Consider the following 19439-nt stretch of genomic DNA (forward strand, 5'->3'; position numbering starts at 1 on the left):
GGACTGACACGCTAATCTGTACCACACCATAAGGCTTAGATATAAACTAGGCACAGGCATGAACCAGGAAAATGGTGGTTCATTTCATTTCATGATTCATTTGATTTCTGAATTGATTCATGGTTTGGGAGATGTAAAACTCACAGGAGTCTTCAGCAGGCTCTCCTTTACTCGCCCTCCAAGTTTGGTGAAGATTGGATTTGGAATGTCTGAGAGATAGCCACCCAAAGCAGGTGCCCTCAGGAAAGCTCAGCTTCAGCTCTCACTCTTCTCTCTTCATGCTGCAGAATGGGAGCTATGTGATTGGCTCCCAGAACTACCAATCAAGCCACAGACAACTGCTATGGATGTTTCAAGGCTCCCAAAATTCCACCCCCAGCATTTACTAGGAATTGACTGAATCAGCACCAGTCTGTCTTGGAAAACAAACTGCAAAAACGAAGTAAACAAATCACCCGAACTGGTTTGGAACGAACCGTGAATTGCCGTGATTCATGCACAAATCATGATTTGTGCATCTGTTTGTGCCCATGCCTAATATAAACAAGAAGAGAACCTGTCCATGTGGCATTGAAGAAGCAGAATCTGTAGAACATGTACTGGTTTTGTTGTCATTTCTCTCAGGAAGTCCAGTCTAATGTAATTTTCCCTCTGCTTAATAATTACCTAGGTTGTTCTGATGTCTATATTTTAAGGAAGCTTTTGAGGGATGTAAACCCATAGATCACTATTAGCTGTGCTAAATTTTTCTCAGCAGCCTGTAGAATTCGGTGTGAAATTTTATATATAGATTCTAAATTGTAGAGATATTTAACCAGTGCAGATCTTAAGTTTTTATGTTAAAATTTAGAGATATTTCTGTTATTTTAGACCAATTCTATTCCTAAATGTTTTATTCTTGCTTTTGACTTGTAGTGGTCGTTGGCTGAATAAATTGATTGACTTATATTTGGTATTTATCCAACCATTCCTGCAGTGAGCTCAAGACTGGATGCATCCTCTGTCCTTGGACACCAATTTTACCCTCACAAATATATTGTGCAGTAGTCTAAGAAACAGCGACTGACCCAAAGTCACTATTTGAGCTTCATGGCAAAACTGGGTATGTGGACCAAGTCTTTTAGTCCTATGCTGACATTCTAACCATTAATACAAACAAAATGGATGGTAGTAGTTATTAGACCCTTAACTTTTCATTACCTTAGGCTATATTTATAGGTGAAAATGTCCATTGTTGTTGTTGTTCAGTCACACAGTCGAGTCCGACTCTTTGCGACCCCATGGACAAAGTAATGCCAGGCCCTCCTGTCTTCCATCATCCTCCAAAGTCTGCTCAAATCCATGTTTGTTACATTAGTAACGCTGTCCAGCCATCTCATCTTTTGCCATCCCCTTCTTCTTTTGCCTTCTGTCTTTCCCAGCATCAGGATCTTCTCCAGTGAATGCTCCCTTCTCATTTGGTGGCCAAAGTATTTGAGCTTCAGCTTCAGCATCTGACCTTCTAGGGAACAGTCAGGGTTGATTTCCCTTAGGACTGACTGATTTGATCTTCTTCCATTCCAAGGGACTCTCAAGGTTCTTCTCCAGCACCACATCTTAAAAGCATCTAATTCTTCTGTGCTCAGCCTTCCTTATGGTCCAGCTCTCACAGCCATACATTACTACTGGGAATACCATCGCTTTGACTATACAGACTTTTGTTGGCAGGGTGATGTCTCTACTTTTTATTATACTACCCAGGTTCGCCATAGCTGTCCTCCCAGGGAGCAAACGTCTTTTAATTTCATGGCTACATGGCTGCTATAATTAAGCTTAGCTTCTTCTGGTTTAAAGCAAGAGACAGTCTTGTACATTTGAGATAAGCCATAAAGTTTGAGTTTAGCAATGGTTAGCTAGCAGTGTGTGTGTATGGGGGAGGGGGGGAATCAACATAGTCAAGAAGCCATGAGCTCATGGCTGTTTAAACATGCCAGGCTTCATTCGGGCAATAGATTCTGTACATGGCTGTGGTGAGAAAGCTTTGCACTCTGGCATTTTCTTCTCATAGTTCCTAGCGCCTTGACTTTCAGCCCAAAATTTCAATATAACAACTGATGCATTCCCCCCATCCCCAATATCTACAAATGGGTAACTTTCCCACCAAAATAGTATGGCTACAAGTTTTTAATCTTTTACTTGTCAAATGCAGTAAAGGAGCATGAAAAGCAAGTTAGAGATATTTTATACATTTTAAAACTGCTAGTTCTGTGTCACCTCACTGTTATCTCCTCTCCACCTTAACACACCACATTCTTTCTTTGTTGCCTTTGTCACAGAGTCCTTCCCTTCAATTTGTCAACAAATGTGACTCTGGGTGTTGTATGCCAGTTGAGGCTTAGCCAGTGCTGAGAAGTCTAGAACAATTATGCCCTTTGTTTGGGACATGATGCTTCTTCTAACACAGCTCAAATGTTGTTGGTCTTTTCTGGGCAACAACCCTCCATTGTTAAAATCTACATTTCATTTACAGACCAAAAAACCCCCAGCACAACTAAGAAGGATATGAATCTTCTCTTGCTTACGCCTGTACTATTAGACTGTGCATTAAATGGATTCAATGCATTGGATATTCCAAATAAAATCATTACTAGAAATAAATAAAATAGTTTCTGGCCTTGATCTGTCCATGGGCAGGTCTGGGTTGGAAAATACCTGGAGACTTTGGGGGTGGATCCAGGAGAGGGGGGGTTTAAGGAGGGGGGTTGCTCAGCATGGTACAATTCCATAGAGTCCACCCTTCAAAGCTGCCATTTTCCCGAGGGGAGCTGATCTCTGCCACCTGGAGATCAGTTGTAAAAGTGAGAGATCTCCAGGCCCCACCTGTAGGCTGCCAACCCTAAGACATTATCACAGGGCTTGGAGCGGTGAAGTTCCCCACTGTTTTTTTTCTTCTGCTTAAGGATGTGTAATGAACCCAACAATTAGTTACAGATAATGCCTTTCATTTTATATGTTAGTTGACATCAGAAGCCTGCAGCCAAAGGACTCATACTCATTCAGATCCATGTGATATTAGCCCCCTTCCCACCTGTGGTCCTTACTGCCCTTAGAAATGTCCAGCATTTCATTCCACACATCTCTTGGCTATTGTGCTATTTTGATGCTGTAGCAATTATTCACAACTGGATTTTCCTCTGTGGACAAGTAGGTAGGTTATTGCCACAGTACAACATCCAACAATGTGATAAGGCAGCCAAGTCTCAGTACTGTAATGATAGCAGAAGGTATAATCTGACAGAGTTGTCCCTTCTGCAGTAGTCCAAAAGAAGCAGGCAACCTGATACTCTCCTGGCTCCCAACTTCCCTTGCTTATTCATTTCCTGTCTTCTAACTGCATGCTTCCACTTTAACCCTAGGCCTTGTCTAGGCTTTTGGATTTGCTACAATTTCCCTTGTCCTCTTGTTTCTTCAGTCCTTTACCATTCAGCACTTCTCCATATGTCATGTCTTCAAAATCCTTTATTATCCTGGCTATTGTCTTCAAAATACTCTCCAGTTTAATTAAAGACTATTTGTCTGTTTTCAAATGCCAGGCGTAGTGCAACAGTAGGAAGTGTTAGTATTAGGCTGCAGCTAGAGGACAGACACTAATTTATAAAACAAAATGGTTTCTAAATATAAACCTGTCACAGTGGTCCCTGAGGCATCAGCAGCCTTGCTAAAGCTACAAAACTGCGGTATTTCATGGAATAATTAGTTTGGGAAAATACTAAAAGGTTATATTTACTGCAAACCACATGTTGATAATGTCTAAAAATAGACTGAAGTAGTAAAAAAGCAATTGCTTTGGGAAAAAAGTTTTAAACCTCATGTTCAGGCTGAGCTAAACCTACAAAGTCAGCATCTTTCCCTGCATAAGTGACTAGATTCAAAGTGACACTTCCCTTCCTAAGCACCAGGGATCTGTACCAAAGAAATGTTTAAAAACCCGGGTATTATTGCGTCTGTAGGCTCACATGCATCAATGTCTGGCATGTACTATAATTTTCAGGAATTTTGGAAAACATGTCATTGAGGCCATATCCAAGCAGTTGATCTTTCTGTCCAAACTATCTTACATCATAAAGGGAGGAGGACAAATTTATCCAAGGAAGCATAAAACATGAAGAACAGAGTCTTGGTTTCTGATTATGTTTCAACCAGTGAACCCCCACCCCTCCCCCAGCAGTATTCTTCTGGGATGTGGCTTTTTTGTTGTTGTTGAGGGGGGACAAGAATCTTCCAGCTTGTATATATTTATATTCTCTGTCACGTGTTCATCTATCTCAAATTGCCAATTGGATTTATCAACCTGATTTGGTCAGCTGACCCAAATATAATCAAAATAGTTTAAAACATTAACTTAACAGAAGAAGAACAAAAGTGCTTTAATCATTTACAAGTTTAATATTTACAGTAATTGCAAAAAAGCAGTAATAATAATAATCTTTTTAAAAACTGTACAAAATGGTTGTGACATCTCATATTATCTGAAAAGGCTTCAATAAATGTCAATGAGTCTCTATTATTTTCTCTTCACTTTTATCCAGAAAACTAAGGTTAGCATGCAATTTCATTTGAAAAAGAAAAATAAAGCAAAATAATAGCAACTATTAAAAAAATGAAAGCAGCCCTCAACCTTGCCCTTCCTGAACAATGAAGAAGAAGATGATGATGATATTGGATTTATATCCTGCCCTATACTATGAATCTCAGAGTGGCTTACAATCTCCATTACCTTCCTCGCCCCCAACAGACACCCTGTGAGGTAGATGGGCTGAGAGAGCTCTCACAGCAGCTGCCTTTTCAAGGACAGCTCTCTGATAGCTATGGCTGACCCAAGGCTATTTCAGCAGCTGCAAGTGGAGAAGTGGGTAATCAAACCTGGTTCTCCCAGTTAAGAGTTCCTGCACTTAACCACTACACCAAACTGGCTAAAGAACCACCTAAGGAACTGGAGGGGAAGATGTTACCTACACAGATGCATTTGAAGTTTCATAGAATATTTGACAATATCTGGGGAGAAGCCATGGTTCAGTGGTAACGCATCTGCTCTGTATGCAGAAGTCCCAGGTTCAATCTCTAGCATCTCCAGTTCAAAGGACCAGTGTTGTGCTGCCTGAGACCCTAACCTTGATAGACCAAGGTTCAATATAGAAAAGATTCATGTGTTCATACATGTTCATTTGATGGTGAGCAAATAAAATGCAATCAACAGACTGGCATGCCTACCCTAACAAGGAAACATATACGCAGCCTAGAATGCACTAAGGGCAAGTTCATATATGCATGTCCATCTCTCAGGGATGGCTACATTGGTTCCAAACACAAAGATACATGATGCAATGAACCTAGGTCTTGTGAAGACCTGGATATTCAGTAGTTGACTTGAACTGTCACGTACCTCTCTCTGCTCAGGAGGGCCCTTCTATCAATCTGACACCCATTGGCCATGGGAAAAGAATGGAGGCACCTGGAGTTTGTTTTCTCCCCACTAACAAGAGTCAAATATTCTTGTTCAGAACAAATGGAGGTTTATTTTGTGAGGTCTAAAGATGGGCCATATATAGTGTTCTGCAGAAGAAAGGCAGTATATAAATGTAGTAAATAAATAAAAACATGAAGTAGAGACTTGCATATTCATTAGCAAGTGTAGTGCAGCAGTTAGACCATAAACAGGGATATCATGGGGCAAATCCCTAATCAGAGAGAAAGCTCATTGTGCACTGGTTGGCTGGTCACTCACACGCTCTCTTTTATCTCATGGGATTGTAATGAGATGAACAGTGAAAAAGAGGACAATTGTGTATGCCACCCAGAGCTCCTCCCAGGAAGAAGGCAGGATAAAAATGTGATAGACATGGCCATTGTGGATCAAGCTCTAAAAAGAATCTACTCCTTTTTCCTAATAAACCAAATAACATGTATTTCAATAACAATGTCATCATTCTGCTCATAACCTACATGCAGAGTGCAGCAACTTGTAATGAAGAACTGTGAAGTATGCTAGGCAACCTGTCATAAAGCAGAACTCTTTACAGCCTTTCAACACTTTGTATTTTTAGTCAAACAGCCCCTGTGTGGCCGATAAAAAACACTGATCCATGACTTTCATTTCTAACTGTTTTTCTCTGTCACTTCTTGGGGATGTGAACACAGAGTTTCCACAAGCCTAAAAGCCATTTGGTGGGGTTATGGAATTGCCAGTCCAGCATAGCAACAAATACAGCTTCTTGTCAGCTTTTGCCTCTAAATGCTACGATTACAGTAGCTAAAGCTGCCAGGCTCCACAAAGCAGAGGCAGTTTGAAAGCATTCAACCTGTGACAGCAATGTCAGCAGAGTTTCCCCCACATTTACACCAGGGACATAACAAAGATCAGACATAAGCAGCGATGAGTGTTGATTGCTTGATGTGAAGAACGCTACAGCAGCCAAGCCAGGAACATCAGCAAACTGCTTTGACATTCTGCACTCAAATTTCCAAAGGGACCAGTTAAACTTTAACACACAGCCCCAAGAAAAACAAAGTAAATTCAATTGTAGAATGCCTCTCTGCAATTAAGATATTGAATTCTCAACACAGTCAGATCTATGAATACTTAAATCTGGAGACTAGAGTTATGAATAGCAAGACAGATCTTTCTAAAAACCTGAAAAAATTAACCAGGTTTGCAGAATATCTGAAACCTAATAAACTAAAAGAAAATACATGGGGGGGAGGTAACCCAGGCCCCCCAAGTATTGAGCCCAGATGCTCAATACTGTCTAACAGCAGCCCCCTTGTGAAAGCCAGTGTAGTGTAATAGTTAGAGATTCAGACTATGATCTGGGAGAGCTAGGTTCAAATCCACATTCTGCCATGGAATTTTGTGGGATAACTTTGGGCCAGTCACACACTGTCATCCTAACCTACCTCACTGGGTTGATAATGAAGGAGAAGAGAATGATGAAAGCTCCTATTGTGAAAAAGGTGGACTATAAGTGAAATAAATAGATAATATAGCTGAAGAAGAGGGGCAGATAAAAGGTAGGATGTTAGGTGGGTGGGAAGAAGAGAAGGAAATGGGAAAGTTAGGATATTGGAGGATATCAAAGGTGCCTGGAGGAGGGCAAGAGGCAGTAATTTGGGTAAGTGAATACAGGCATCAGTGTGGTCCCCCTGCAAATCCTTGCAGGTTCCTAACTGGGCCAGTGGCAGGCACCATGCAACTATGTCACAGTTTTCTTGGGTAGAGGCTGCCAGTGGGAGGGAAGGAGGGAAAACTGAAGATGTGGGGTCAGATAAATATAGGCCAGCTGATAAGTGACATGGAAGCAGGAAAGGGAGAGAGGCCATGGGAGCTTTCAGGAAAGGGAAAGAGGAAATAGTGGGGGAGGGAAAATGAGATACCCCCTGCAAGCCCCTGAGGGTCCCCCTCCTGTGCCTTGTATTTTGTTACCAAAGGACAGGGAGAATCTTCAGACTTAATCATAAAAATCAAATTAGAAGTGCAACACCAAAACAGAACAGTACAGGGAAGTTTTTATAAAGCAAATGGTAATAGCATATGTTTTCAACTTCAGTGTGCAATTTAATTAGAGCTGACAGAACACATTTTACACTGGCTTCTCTCTTCTTCAGTGCGCTCTTCATTTCTTGATCTTTCTATTTTATTTCCCAGTTGCTTTCCAAGTGGTTCTTTATTCTACCATTATCTTTTGGTTGGCTAGCTTGCTCATCTAGTACTTTTAACTTTATTGCTATGCTTTTCATTCATAGTCTCTCTTGAAGTGCTTATTTGCCTCCAAAGGCTTGTGCTTAGAGCCAGAATCTTGAGCTTCTGCTTATACTCGCAGTATCTTGAATAACTCCACCAAATTGTAATCTGGAAAGATACACCCAGGGACAAATCCTGAAGGGCTATGGCTCAGTAGCAGACTACATGCTTTGCATGCAGAAGGTCCCCCAATTGATCCCTGCCCTCTCTAGTTAAAAGATTTCAGATAATGAGCATTTTCTATTATTTTTTTTTAAATGCCTGATTCCCTGAAGAATTGCTTATTGCCAGATAGGGACAAACGATACTGTATTGTCCATACTGCGTCTTAGTAGGGTTGCCAAGTCCAATTCAAGAAATATCCGGGGACTTTGGGGGTGGAGCCAGGAGACATTGGGGTGGAGCCAGGAACAAGGGTGTGACAAGCATAATTGAACTCCAAGGGAGTTCTGGCCATCACATTTAAAGGGACAGCACATCTTTTAAAATGCCTTTCTTCCATAGGAAATAATGAAGGATAGGGGCACCATCTTTTGGGGCTCATAGAATTGGACCCACTGGTCCAATCATTTTGAAACTTGGGGGGCATTCTGGGGAGAGGCACTAGATGCTATACTAAAAGTTTGGTGCCTCTACCTCAACATAGCCCCCCCAGAGCCCCCAATACCCACGGATCAATTCCCCATTATTCCCTATAGGAATTGTTCTCCATAGGGAATAATAGAGTGCCCAGTAGACAATCCCCCCCCCCCGCTTTCTAAAGCAGGGGGAGGGCCTCCAAACCAGGGAATCCCCTGCCCCCTCCCTCTCTCTCACACACAAATACTTACTGGGTCTTGTTCCTGCAGAACTTTACTTCATCTGAAAATGAAAGCAAAACAAAGGGAGGGGCCGTTCTCCGAAGCTCTTCCTGTTTCCTGCTTCCTGCTCAGCCTTAAAGGCACATATTTTAAAAATGGACCTGTCTAGCTCTGTAGAAAGTGAATACTGTGTTGTTAAGTGCTGCATTCTAATCAGTTGCCCTGCATCCACTTAAAACGATATAATGTCAGCTAGGTTTGAATGTGGACCCAAAGCCCTTTGATGCATTTAAAGCTAGTTCCAGTTCATGAAATCCTGATTTTGGTTTTTCTTCTTCATCATTGCTGGTTTTCATTTCCACTGCCTAAACATTATCACTGAGTCTGCTGTAGATCTGTATTAAAAATTCACAGGTTTTTTTTTCTTTTCTAGTGAAAACTGACACTTTCTGTGGCGGTACAAATTTCTTTTCCAACGCTCAAATACTTTGGAATAGTCACCTTATTACAATTCAGTTCAACACATTCTTTCCCCTGGCATCTGCTTCTTCAGTGCCACGCTACCCTCCCTTTCTATATCCAGCTGCTACTTCCTCTTTCTAGAACTGTCACATGGGTGACTCACTCACATCCAGGATCTCATAGTGAACATCTAATGTGATGTCAGTGGACACCAGTAAATAAAATTAAAGCACATCTGGTTACGTGATGATAAAAAAACAGCACTTTAAACAAATAGAAACATTTCCACAAGGAGTATCAAAATTACTGTGAAACTGAAGTTAAAACCAGACACAGTTTACTCCATTCTCAAATACTGAGTTTATCCTACCATTTTCTTATCCAAACAGCAGCATGGTATTACACATCACTAAAAAAACAAAAACAAAAAACCCCATATTTTCATCTGTGTTCCCCACATCTTCTGTGTGTGCCTTTTCATTCTGTATTCCCTCATCTGCTGCAACAAACTTTAATCTAATACTTAGCCACATCATGCTTTGTGTGATCTGGCAATGGTAACCCTTTAGAAGTGCCTCTGTTCAGCGCACTCAAGCTTCAGAACAACACACAAGTATGGGGTTTACATTGGCTTTAATAAAGAACCTTGGGCATGCATTTCATGTAGACCACTCTTCCTAGAGGCTTGTTTACTAATATGAGACAACTAGGAAATATAACATCCTTTTGACTGCCAGTGATGGAAAGCTGGAAGCGTAACATTCCATCACCTGACTCAGCCAGGGTTCTCCTCGATCTGCTAGGTGGTGTTGTCATATAAATGAAGTTTACTTGTTACTAGGAAATGCTTAAGAGATCCTCAAATGGCAAAGTGGAGTTGGCATCAGGGTGGTTACTTATTGATTAGAATTTGTTATAGGATGTACACAATGTTGTGGTACTGATCAATTAGCTACACTCATCTGGAACATCTTAGTAATGGGTGCCTTATAAATCAATCAATAATACATCCGCTTCAATAATTAATTATTATTGTGCAATAAAAAAACCTTTGGCGTACACTCAAAGCCAACAAAACTGCAAACAGCATAGGAAGGATCCTTACTTTTAGTTTGCCAAAAAGGCCAAAATCTAGACTAGGGTTGTCAGGTGCCCTCTGGCCTCCAGTGGGGTGGGGGAGTGGGGGAGGGGGTTGCCAGATCCGGGTTGGGAAACTCCTGGAGACTTGGGGATGGAGCCTCAGGAGGACAGGAACTTTAGTGGGGTACAACACCATAGAGTCTATCCTCCAAAGCTGCCATTTGCTCCAGGGGAACTGATCTCTGTAGTCTGGAGATAAACTGTAATTCCAGAGGATCCCAGATACCACCTGGAAGTCAGCATCCCTAATTTAGAGTGTTGGATAAGAAAGTACTAACATTAGAATGGGCTCGAACTGGGATGGAATTTCCTTCTATAATTGGGAACAAAAGGTTTAAAATTGCTTCTTATTTGAAGAAGATGCTGGATATTGTGTGAATGGCACCATCAATAACTCTTAAAGCACATGATATTTTAAAATTTAGGAAGGTAGAAGGGTGATTCTGTGTGTGTGTGCATGGACATGTGTGAATGTGTGTGCACTTGGAAGTCACAGCAATCTCTGGTGACTGACCTCTACTGGGGGCCTGGAGGATATTCAGAGAGGTGGTTATATAAAGCCTGCCCCCTCTTCCAGACTCCTGGTATTCCAAGGAGGTCTCCCAAACCAAGTACTTGCCAGAGTCAATTTTCCTTAGCTTCTAAGATGTGATGAGATCAGGCTTGCCTGGACGTGGCAGATGCGGTTCAATATGGCCATGTGCAAAGTAATGCACATTGGGGCCAAGAATCCCAGCTACAAATACAAGTTGATGGGGTGTGAACTGGCAGAGACTGACCAAGAGAGAGATCTTGGGGTCGTGGTAGATAACTCACTGAAAATGTCAAGACAGTGTGCGTTTGCAATAAAAAAGGCCAACGCCATGCTGGGAATTATTAGGAAGGGAATTGAAAACAAATCAGCCAGTATCATAATGCCCCTGTATAAATCGATGGTGCAGTCTCATTTGGAGTACTGTGTGCATTTCTGGTCGCCGCGCCTCAAAAAGGATATTATAGCATTGGAGAAAGTCCAGAAAAGGGCAAGTAGAATGATTAAAGGGCTGGAACACTTTCCCTATGAAGAAAGGTTGAAACGCTTGGGATTCTTTAGCTTGGAGAAACGTCAACTGCGGGGTAACATGATAGAGGTTTACAAGATAATGCATGGGATGGAGAAAGCAGAGAAAGAAGTACTTTTCTCCCTTTCTCACAATACAAGAACTCGTGGACATTCGATGAAATTGCTGAGCAGACAGGTTAAAACGGATAAAAGGAAGTACTTCTTCACCCAAAGGGTGATTAACACGTGGAATTCACTGGCACAGGAGGTGGTGGCGGCCACAAGCATAGCCATCTTCAAGAGGGGGTTAGATAAAAATATGGAGCAGAGGTCCATCAGTGGCTATTAGCCACAGTATGTATATGTGTGTGTGTGTGTGTGTGTGTATATATATATATATATATATATATATATATATATATATATATATATTTGGCCACTGTGTGACACAGAGTGTTGGACTGGATGGGCCATTGGCCTGATCTAACATGGCTTCTCTTATGTTCTTATCTAAGTCAGGGCAGAGGTGATTCTTAAACACCCAGGCTCCCTCAGCCTATTCAAGGCATTGAATCTAACAGTTTTCTCTATGCAGCTGGCTACCCTGAGACATATGAATTCTGTAGGTGACCCCAAACAGTAAAAGATCACTTAAAGTTTCCAAGGCAGTCTGAAAGAAAAACAAGAAAACACTCTGGTCGCTTGGTGATATTGAAAGACTCTGTTAAGCAGCATTTTATAGAGAAGGGCATCGTCTTAACTCCTGTGGATTTTATTTCAGGTACAAACACTGAAATTCAGAGTAGAAATGCATTATATTGCTCAAGGCTATCCTTTGCCGAAAGAAAATAAGTGGTAGGGCATCTGCTATGCTTGTAGAAGCTCCCAGTTTCAATTCATGTCATCTCCATGGGAAAGGATCAGATAGCAGGTGATAGAAAAGACCTCCACCTGACACTCTGGATAGCTGATCGGAAATTAAACCTGACCAATGCTCAGACTCAATGTAAGGTAGCTTTGTATATGGGATCCAGTGTGGTAGAAGTGAACACATATCCTCTGCCCTGAAAACAAATGCCTTGCAATGGACTCAACATGCACTAAAGTATTATGATCACATTTTAGAATGTAATGACACTGGTGGAATAGAATCATAGAGTTGGAAGGGACCTCCAGGGTCATCTAGTCCAACCCCCTACACAATGCAGGAACTTCACAAATATCCCCCCCACACACACACACACGCATACATCTCCAGTGAACCCTGCTCCATGCCTAGAAGATTGCAAAAACCTCCAGAATCCCTTGCCAAACTGACCTGGAAGCTTGCTGAGTGATTTTGGGTCAGTCACATACTCTCAGTCTAATCTATCTCATAGGGTGGTTGCAGGGATAAAACAGAGTAGAGAAAAACTATGTAAGCTGCTTTGCGTTCCTATTGAGGAGAAAGGTGGGATATAAATAAAGGAAATAAATAAAAGTTTTGCTAACCTTACAAGCTATCCCTCAGAACCTCCATAGTATGATGTCACTTCCTTAAAGGCTCTCAAATACTCAAGCTGCCCTCTCCAAATCATTCTGAAGCAACTTTAAACTGTTTGGTAAATATTGGTGCTGGCTGGAAGACACAATATGCAAAGTTTAATAAGTGGTTCTTTTGTGCGATTTAAAAAAAAACAACAGAAGACACTTTACATATAATGTTATCTTTTTTCATTTGTTTCCCTTCCTTTATCCAAGGACCTCAAAGAGTGCACGTAGAGTTGCCTCATTTATTTTCCTTAAAGTAATGCAGAAGTTTCCAAACCAGGGAGTTTCACAGTAAACCATAGTTTGTTGTCACAAAATGTGTAGGGAAAAAAGCAAGCTATAGCTTGTGGTTTGGATATAATAATGTGGTATAATTTGCCATGAAAACAGATAATTTTAAATACCATGCAGTACACAAGGGAACAAGGGAAGAATCCCCCAGGAAAGTTCAGATAATGATAAACCATAGTTTGTCATTATGTTAAACCATTCCATAGCCTCTCTTATAATTGCCAAACACACCCTTTAAGATGGTGGGGCATTTAATTAAATGATTACACAGATACAACTATAGCCTTTTAAAAGACTAACAGTACATAAGAACATAAAAGAAGCCATGTTGGATCAGGCCAGTGGCCTATCCAGTCCAACACTCTGTCACACAGTGCCCCCCCCCAAAAAAAAACACCAGGTGCCATCGGGAGGTCCACCATTGGAGCTAGGGCACTAGATGCCCTCCCACTGTTCTCCCCGCAAGCACCAAGAATACAGAGCATCACTGCTCCAGGCAGAGAGATCCAACAATCCGCTGTGGCAAATAGCCACTGATGGACCTCTGCTCCATATGTTTATCTAATCCCCACTTGAAGCTGTCTGTACTTATACCTGCCACCACCTCCTGTGGCAGTGAATTCCATGTGTTAATTACTCATTGGGTGAAGAAGTACTTCTTTTATCCATTCTAACCCAACTGCTCAGCAATTTCATTGAGTGCCCACTTGTATTGTGAGAAAGGGAGAAAAGTATTCTTTGTCTACCTTCTCTATCCCATGCATAATCTTGTTACCCCCTCAGTTTATGTTTCTCCAAGTACAATAATAACTATGTTTATTTTGAAGTAATCCTTGTTGTTTTTAATAGCATTTACCTCTAAGTATGTTGCTTATTGTCGCAGCCTGAGAATGCACCCACATGACACTTGTCCATAGAAGAAAACAGGTGTCTTTTCCCCTGGAGCACCCTGCAGGATGCCAGCCACAACCATGCAATCTACATTTGTCTCACCATGGTCTCTGTCAAATGTCTGGGCTGGTGGAGAATCATCTAAAGTCAAAGCATTTCTTGAATATCTCCTACAGGAGTAGAATGTGCTAAAGTTCAGTAAGAAATGTATCAACAAGCCATAAACTCAGAGTGTAAGACTATATATATATATATATATATATATATATATATATATATATATTTCCAGAGATGCTCATATAGATTCAACTATATGAGCATCTCTGAATATTTGAGAGACTTTTTACTAGAATACCATAAAGCTATCTGGACCATATTCAATTATACTTTACCTCCATGTGCAATGACACATAATGTGTAGCCCCTCGGCCCCATCATACCTGGCTTCAGACCTTGTGATAGCTCATGCAATACTTTAGTGCATTTGAAAACAGTGTACAGTTGTCATGGTAACTGAGGCTAAAACATCAAGAAGCAGACAATCACAACTATTCTTATTTTACATCCAAATCAGAAGGATCAGTAATGTGGTCCAGTAATTAAGCTGGAGTAAGTTCTTTGGGGAACGGAGTGGGGGAGGGATCTTATTTCAACACTCTCTTGAGTCTTTTTTTCCTTTTTAAATCTTAGCACAAGCAAAACACCAGGTTCACAGTCACAGCTTTACACTCATAGTGATATCTTTTATTTTCATCCACAGCAAAACAAAAGTAGACCAATTCCTTAGCACTCATTCAAAAGCTAGCAATTACTGCCTACTGCAGAAAAACCTATTAAAAAGAAACCTAGTAAAAAATAAAATCTCCCTCCTTTTTGTACTTGAAAGCAATAAGGAATGGTTTGCTTTCACAATATTGTCAGTAAAGAACTATGAGAAAATAACTGGAAAACACCTTGCTCCGTTGTATGGCTTCAGTTAAAACCACTGAGAAAGAAGTTTTGCTAGCAGATCTTAAAAACAGTGCAAACACTGGCTACACTTTAGAATTCAAAAGTAATATGACAATCTGAGTACAAATTCTGCATCTTGTCACAGTTAGAAAAAAAACCTCAGAAAACAAAATGCAGATGGCAAAACAGAACTTCTTGCACAGCACATAGCCTTTCCCAGTTTCTGCTGCAGAGGAAAGTGAAAATCAGATTCTGTCAGATTATGGACAGAATTTCAATTACAGATCTATGACAGATTCAAGTGTGTTAGCAAATGCTCCTTCCTCCTCTCTCCTTCTCCTGCAGATCAAGAAATCACATTTCATCTCAATAATCCCTGTGACTGTGCTTGCTTGCTTGCTAAAGTATACCGTACCATGATGATGAGAGTTCTGGGTCTGCTCATTTCATCCTCACTATCCAGAGGCAGGATTTCATGTGACAATTCCTCTTGCCGTCGCCTACAAATATGCGGACAGTTCCTCTGTACCACTGAACGAAAGGCTTGAAGCAGAACAATGCTGGCAGCACAGCCCATAGCTGCATCCTGAAGCCTACAAAATAACTTCTATGTTTTTGCTATGTTTGAAATACAGTGTCTCCTTGTCTCTGAAAACAGCCTACAGTGCAGCTGCAGCCAGCTAGCTCTCTCCAATCATTTCCTTGAGCTGCAATCATCTGATCACAACCAAATAGCTGGGATGCAGATATAGGAAAGATTTGATCTACTGAAACTACACATAAACACAGTGTGTTAAGATCCTTTTTCACTGTGGCTGTTTCTGAACACACAGGAGGATAATTTTTCTCCCTTGCCTTTTTCAGTAATCGTCCTCGGAATCCCAAATTCACAAAATAGAAAAGTGTAAAGCAGATGGTCTGATAATGAACTAGTAAATCTAGTTTTACATGCCTGTTACCAATCAGACAGAAGAAAAAAATCAGAAATGACAAGCATAGGGAGAATTAACAGGGATAAATGAAAAGGAATGCTTCTTTATTAACGATGAGGAACTGCTTTCTGCTCTGCTGGTAGCTTTGGAATACAGCCTTCCATTTTCAGCAATGTAGCAAGCCTCCTTAAGCAATCCAAACATAATGAGGCAAGATACATTTTTAAAAATATAGATTTCCCAGCTCAAACTTCAGCTTAGCCTTTAATGAGAAACACCACTGCTGAGCTCTGAAATGCTTTTTCAACAGTAGCATTTTTTTATGTGATCCCACACAGGCGGTTGTTCTCCATAGTAGGACATTTTTTTACATTGGCAAAGGCAGCTTGTCTGTGTCAAGTCTCACTAAAAAAGGCTCACACAAGGAATTAAACCCCAGCTGATTACACACACATAGACAGAGCAAGGCGAGCTTTTATAAATGTTTTATTGATAAAGATCCAGGCAAAAGTAAGCTGGGAGCAGTTAACAACTTATCATTCTAACTGCTGGCAGCAAAGTTATTCAGAAAAAACTAAAGAGGTGCTTAGAAATCACATGACACTGGCTTGGAAGAATACCAAGGTTTAATGGTAGAGTTGTGTGAGGTAGCAGCCCTTTCAGAAGAAGTTGGCACTAAAAATTAAATTGCTCACAAAACTATGAGAACTAAGAATTTTTGCAAATGAATGTTCCTTCTTGCTGTTCTATCCCCAGTTGTTTCCTGGTTTTGCCCCTTTTCTTGTGCCTATCTACCCCCACACAAAGGGGACTGCTGCTTTTTGAAGGCAATGGGAGCTTTGCCATTGACTTTCATGGGGACTTGAGCGAGCCTGTAATCCCTGTTGATGTAATCTTTGCAATGGCTATTTCATGAAATGAATTGTTTAAAACAAGAAAAAAGAAAGAAAAAGGCAAAAGAAGGAGAAGGCTGCTCACACTGTTTCCTTGGACTTTTCTACACGGGGAGTTGATTAAACTTTAATTGCTCTCTAATCTGTCACAACACAGCAGCATTTTAATGAAAATATTTACCAAGGAGATGAAGTGAGCTCTTTCAAAGCACGCTACTCACTCGGTGCCAAATGAGTCTCCTTTGCTTCTACTTCTTAAGAGTAAAACCGAGTGCTTATGCTTATTTATTTATACAATTTATTCTCCCCCCTCCCAGTCCCAAGTATCCAGGGCAGCTTTCACAGGCTCTTAATTAATACTACAAAGCAATCAATACACACAGTGACAAAACCAAAATAGCAACACATATTCATTGTGTGTCCACATGCACACAATCCAGTTGGCAACCCTAACAATACACACACACATACGTGCATTGTTAGGGTTGGGAAATTCCTGAATATTTGGGGGATTTGAGGTTGGGAAGGTCCTCAGCAGGCTATAATGCCATAGATTCCACTCTCCAAAGCAGCCATTTTCTTCAAGGGAACTGATCTCTGTAACCTGGAGATTAGTTGTAATTCCAGGAGATCTCAAGGCTCCATCTGGAGATTGCAATCCTAAAAATACCTTCCTGGAAGTAAGTCTCAATGAATAAAATGAAACTTACTTCTGTGTACTCTCTCTCTCTCACACACACACACATAATCTCTCTGCAAACACACAGATTCAGAGATTTATTTATTTACTACCCTTGTATCTCTCAGTTCTACCCAATAGGGACCCAAAGAAGATTGAGTTTTTCTCTCCTCCTCTATTTTAACCTCACTGCAACCCTGTGTGAGTGTTTAGCCCAAGCTCATCTAGAAACCTTCCTTGGCAGAGTAGGGATTTGAACCTGGGTCTCTCTGATCCTAGTATGACACCCTAACCACTGCATCATGCTGGTTCTGAGAGATGGACAGCACAGGCAGGCTCTGCATTCATTTCTCTTGAGTGCAGTTAGCACCCTTTAGACTATGGTTCTTCTTCCTCAGATTATTTTACAAGAGAACTCACACTGTCATTCCATGGTCTTGCACACAGGCAAATATGTTATTAGAGTAGTCTGAGGCATGGATTTTGCACTAAGTAGTTTCATTTCTTCAAGTGAAATTGCAGCCGCACAGTGGCACAGCTGTGTCATTTCTGTAACCAAACGGGAAATCTTGTTCCCTCTTGCCTGCCTCATTTATATTTCCATTAGTTTCCTATCTGCACATAAAGACGAAACTGACACTTTTGCCATCAACCTGGCAGCTGGGAGATCAAAACTCTTGCCAGAGTTAGTCATAATAGCATTGGTTGGGGCTTGAATAACTTCTTGCAGGGCTTAGGAAGTTTGCTGTTAAATGTATGCAGCTGATGTATGGCCTTGAGCAATGCTCATGCCATACTGAAGTGCTTGGATAGAGAAGATTTGTATGAAGTTTGGTTGTCTTGGTAATAAGGTCCAATTATGCCATGAAAACTAATGCCAAATAATTTTAGACCCCCCCCCCTTTTAATTCCCTTTGAAACCAGGAGATGAAAATTGACATAAAATGAAGGGTACTGGATCAGGTGAGATCCATTCTCTGTAAGTATTGCCATAAGGAAAGTTCAGAGAGAAAACTGCTACAAAGTGCTACAAAATATGTGCTTAGGAAACAGACACAGAATCCTCCAAATAGAAATACCATCCTCAAAAGAAGTGAAAAGTGAACAAAAATTACTCCAAAGCTGAAAGACAATCTCCTCAAAACTGATGCACGGATCAAAGCCAAAGTAAGAGTTTTGGGCTCCAAACCAAGGAAACTACTGCAGTAGATCAGCTATCTTGCAGCAAATGAAAGCGGCTGAAAATACACATCCACCACAATTTATTTGTTTATTTACTTAATTTCCTTTAATTTACTTAAGGTTTCAAGTCAGGCCACACTAAATTATTTTTTATTCAATAGTAGTATCAGTAGTAGTAGTTTTATTTAGAAATCTTTATTTCCAAATTTGAGATTAACCCCATCATAAAAACTTTATTTTTTCTTCCACATAATCACCCCTAAGAAGAATTTTGCCATAATCCTTGTACTGTCCCTCATCCTTTAGTATGGTATAGTCTTAGTTCTATCAGTTGACACAAAATTCCTCAGGATTGGATCCAGCCATTTAGCTCTATATAGATCATACTATGGACAAAACAAGATCATATGATCCAATGTTTCAAGCTCTCCCTGTCCACACCTGCAATACCTGTCCTGGAATGCGATCTTCATATAGTGCCCCCTTAGAATGGCTGATTGGAGCATATTCATCCTGGCTAGGAAAAAAGGCTCAGCTGTAGGCAGGAACTATTAAAAATTTCAAACAGGCTGGCAGGGCAAATGGACATCAGAAACCAACTGAAAACAATGAACAAATCCTGTGCGCTCTAGCGGATGCATTTATCCTATCTATCTCTACCTATTCTATTTAAAACATTTTGATGCCACCTTTCCACCCACTTCATGGCTCCCCAAGATGATGAACATTTCAAACTTTAAAACACACAGAATGCAGTAAGAGTTAGTGAGAGAACACCAAATAAAACAAAAACAGTCTTTACCTGCTAGAAAAATACAACAAGGAGGGAAGGGGGAGAGAGAGGGAGGGGGAGAAATTTCCTTGAGGAG

The 19439-nt window shown here is 40.8% G+C and overlaps 1 protein-coding gene across 6 annotated transcripts in view; it reads right to left on the bottom strand.

Annotated features, from left to right (window-relative positions):
- DOCK10 (dedicator of cytokinesis 10) overlaps positions 1–19439 on the bottom strand; it is a 272423-nt gene that overhangs the window by 187135 nt on the left and 65849 nt on the right. For 3 of the 6 annotated variants that reach the window (XM_060242205.1, XM_060242212.1, XM_060242204.1), the window contains exon 1: positions 15300–15888. The exons of 2 other annotated variants lie outside the window; for them this stretch is intronic. In XM_060242205.1, coding sequence (XP_060098188.1) covers positions 15300–15461 — 162 coding nt within the window. In that variant the 5' untranslated portion in view covers positions 15462–15888. Of the gene's footprint in view, positions 1–15299; positions 15889–19439 lie in introns of those variants that run through there. One more of the 6 variants, XM_060242207.1, reaches the window with a different exon arrangement.

Source organism: Heteronotia binoei, chromosome 6 (assembly GCF_032191835.1).
Source record: "Heteronotia binoei isolate CCM8104 ecotype False Entrance Well chromosome 6, APGP_CSIRO_Hbin_v1, whole genome shotgun sequence".
NCBI classification, from domain to species: Eukaryota; Metazoa; Chordata; class Lepidosauria; order Squamata; family Gekkonidae; genus Heteronotia; species Heteronotia binoei.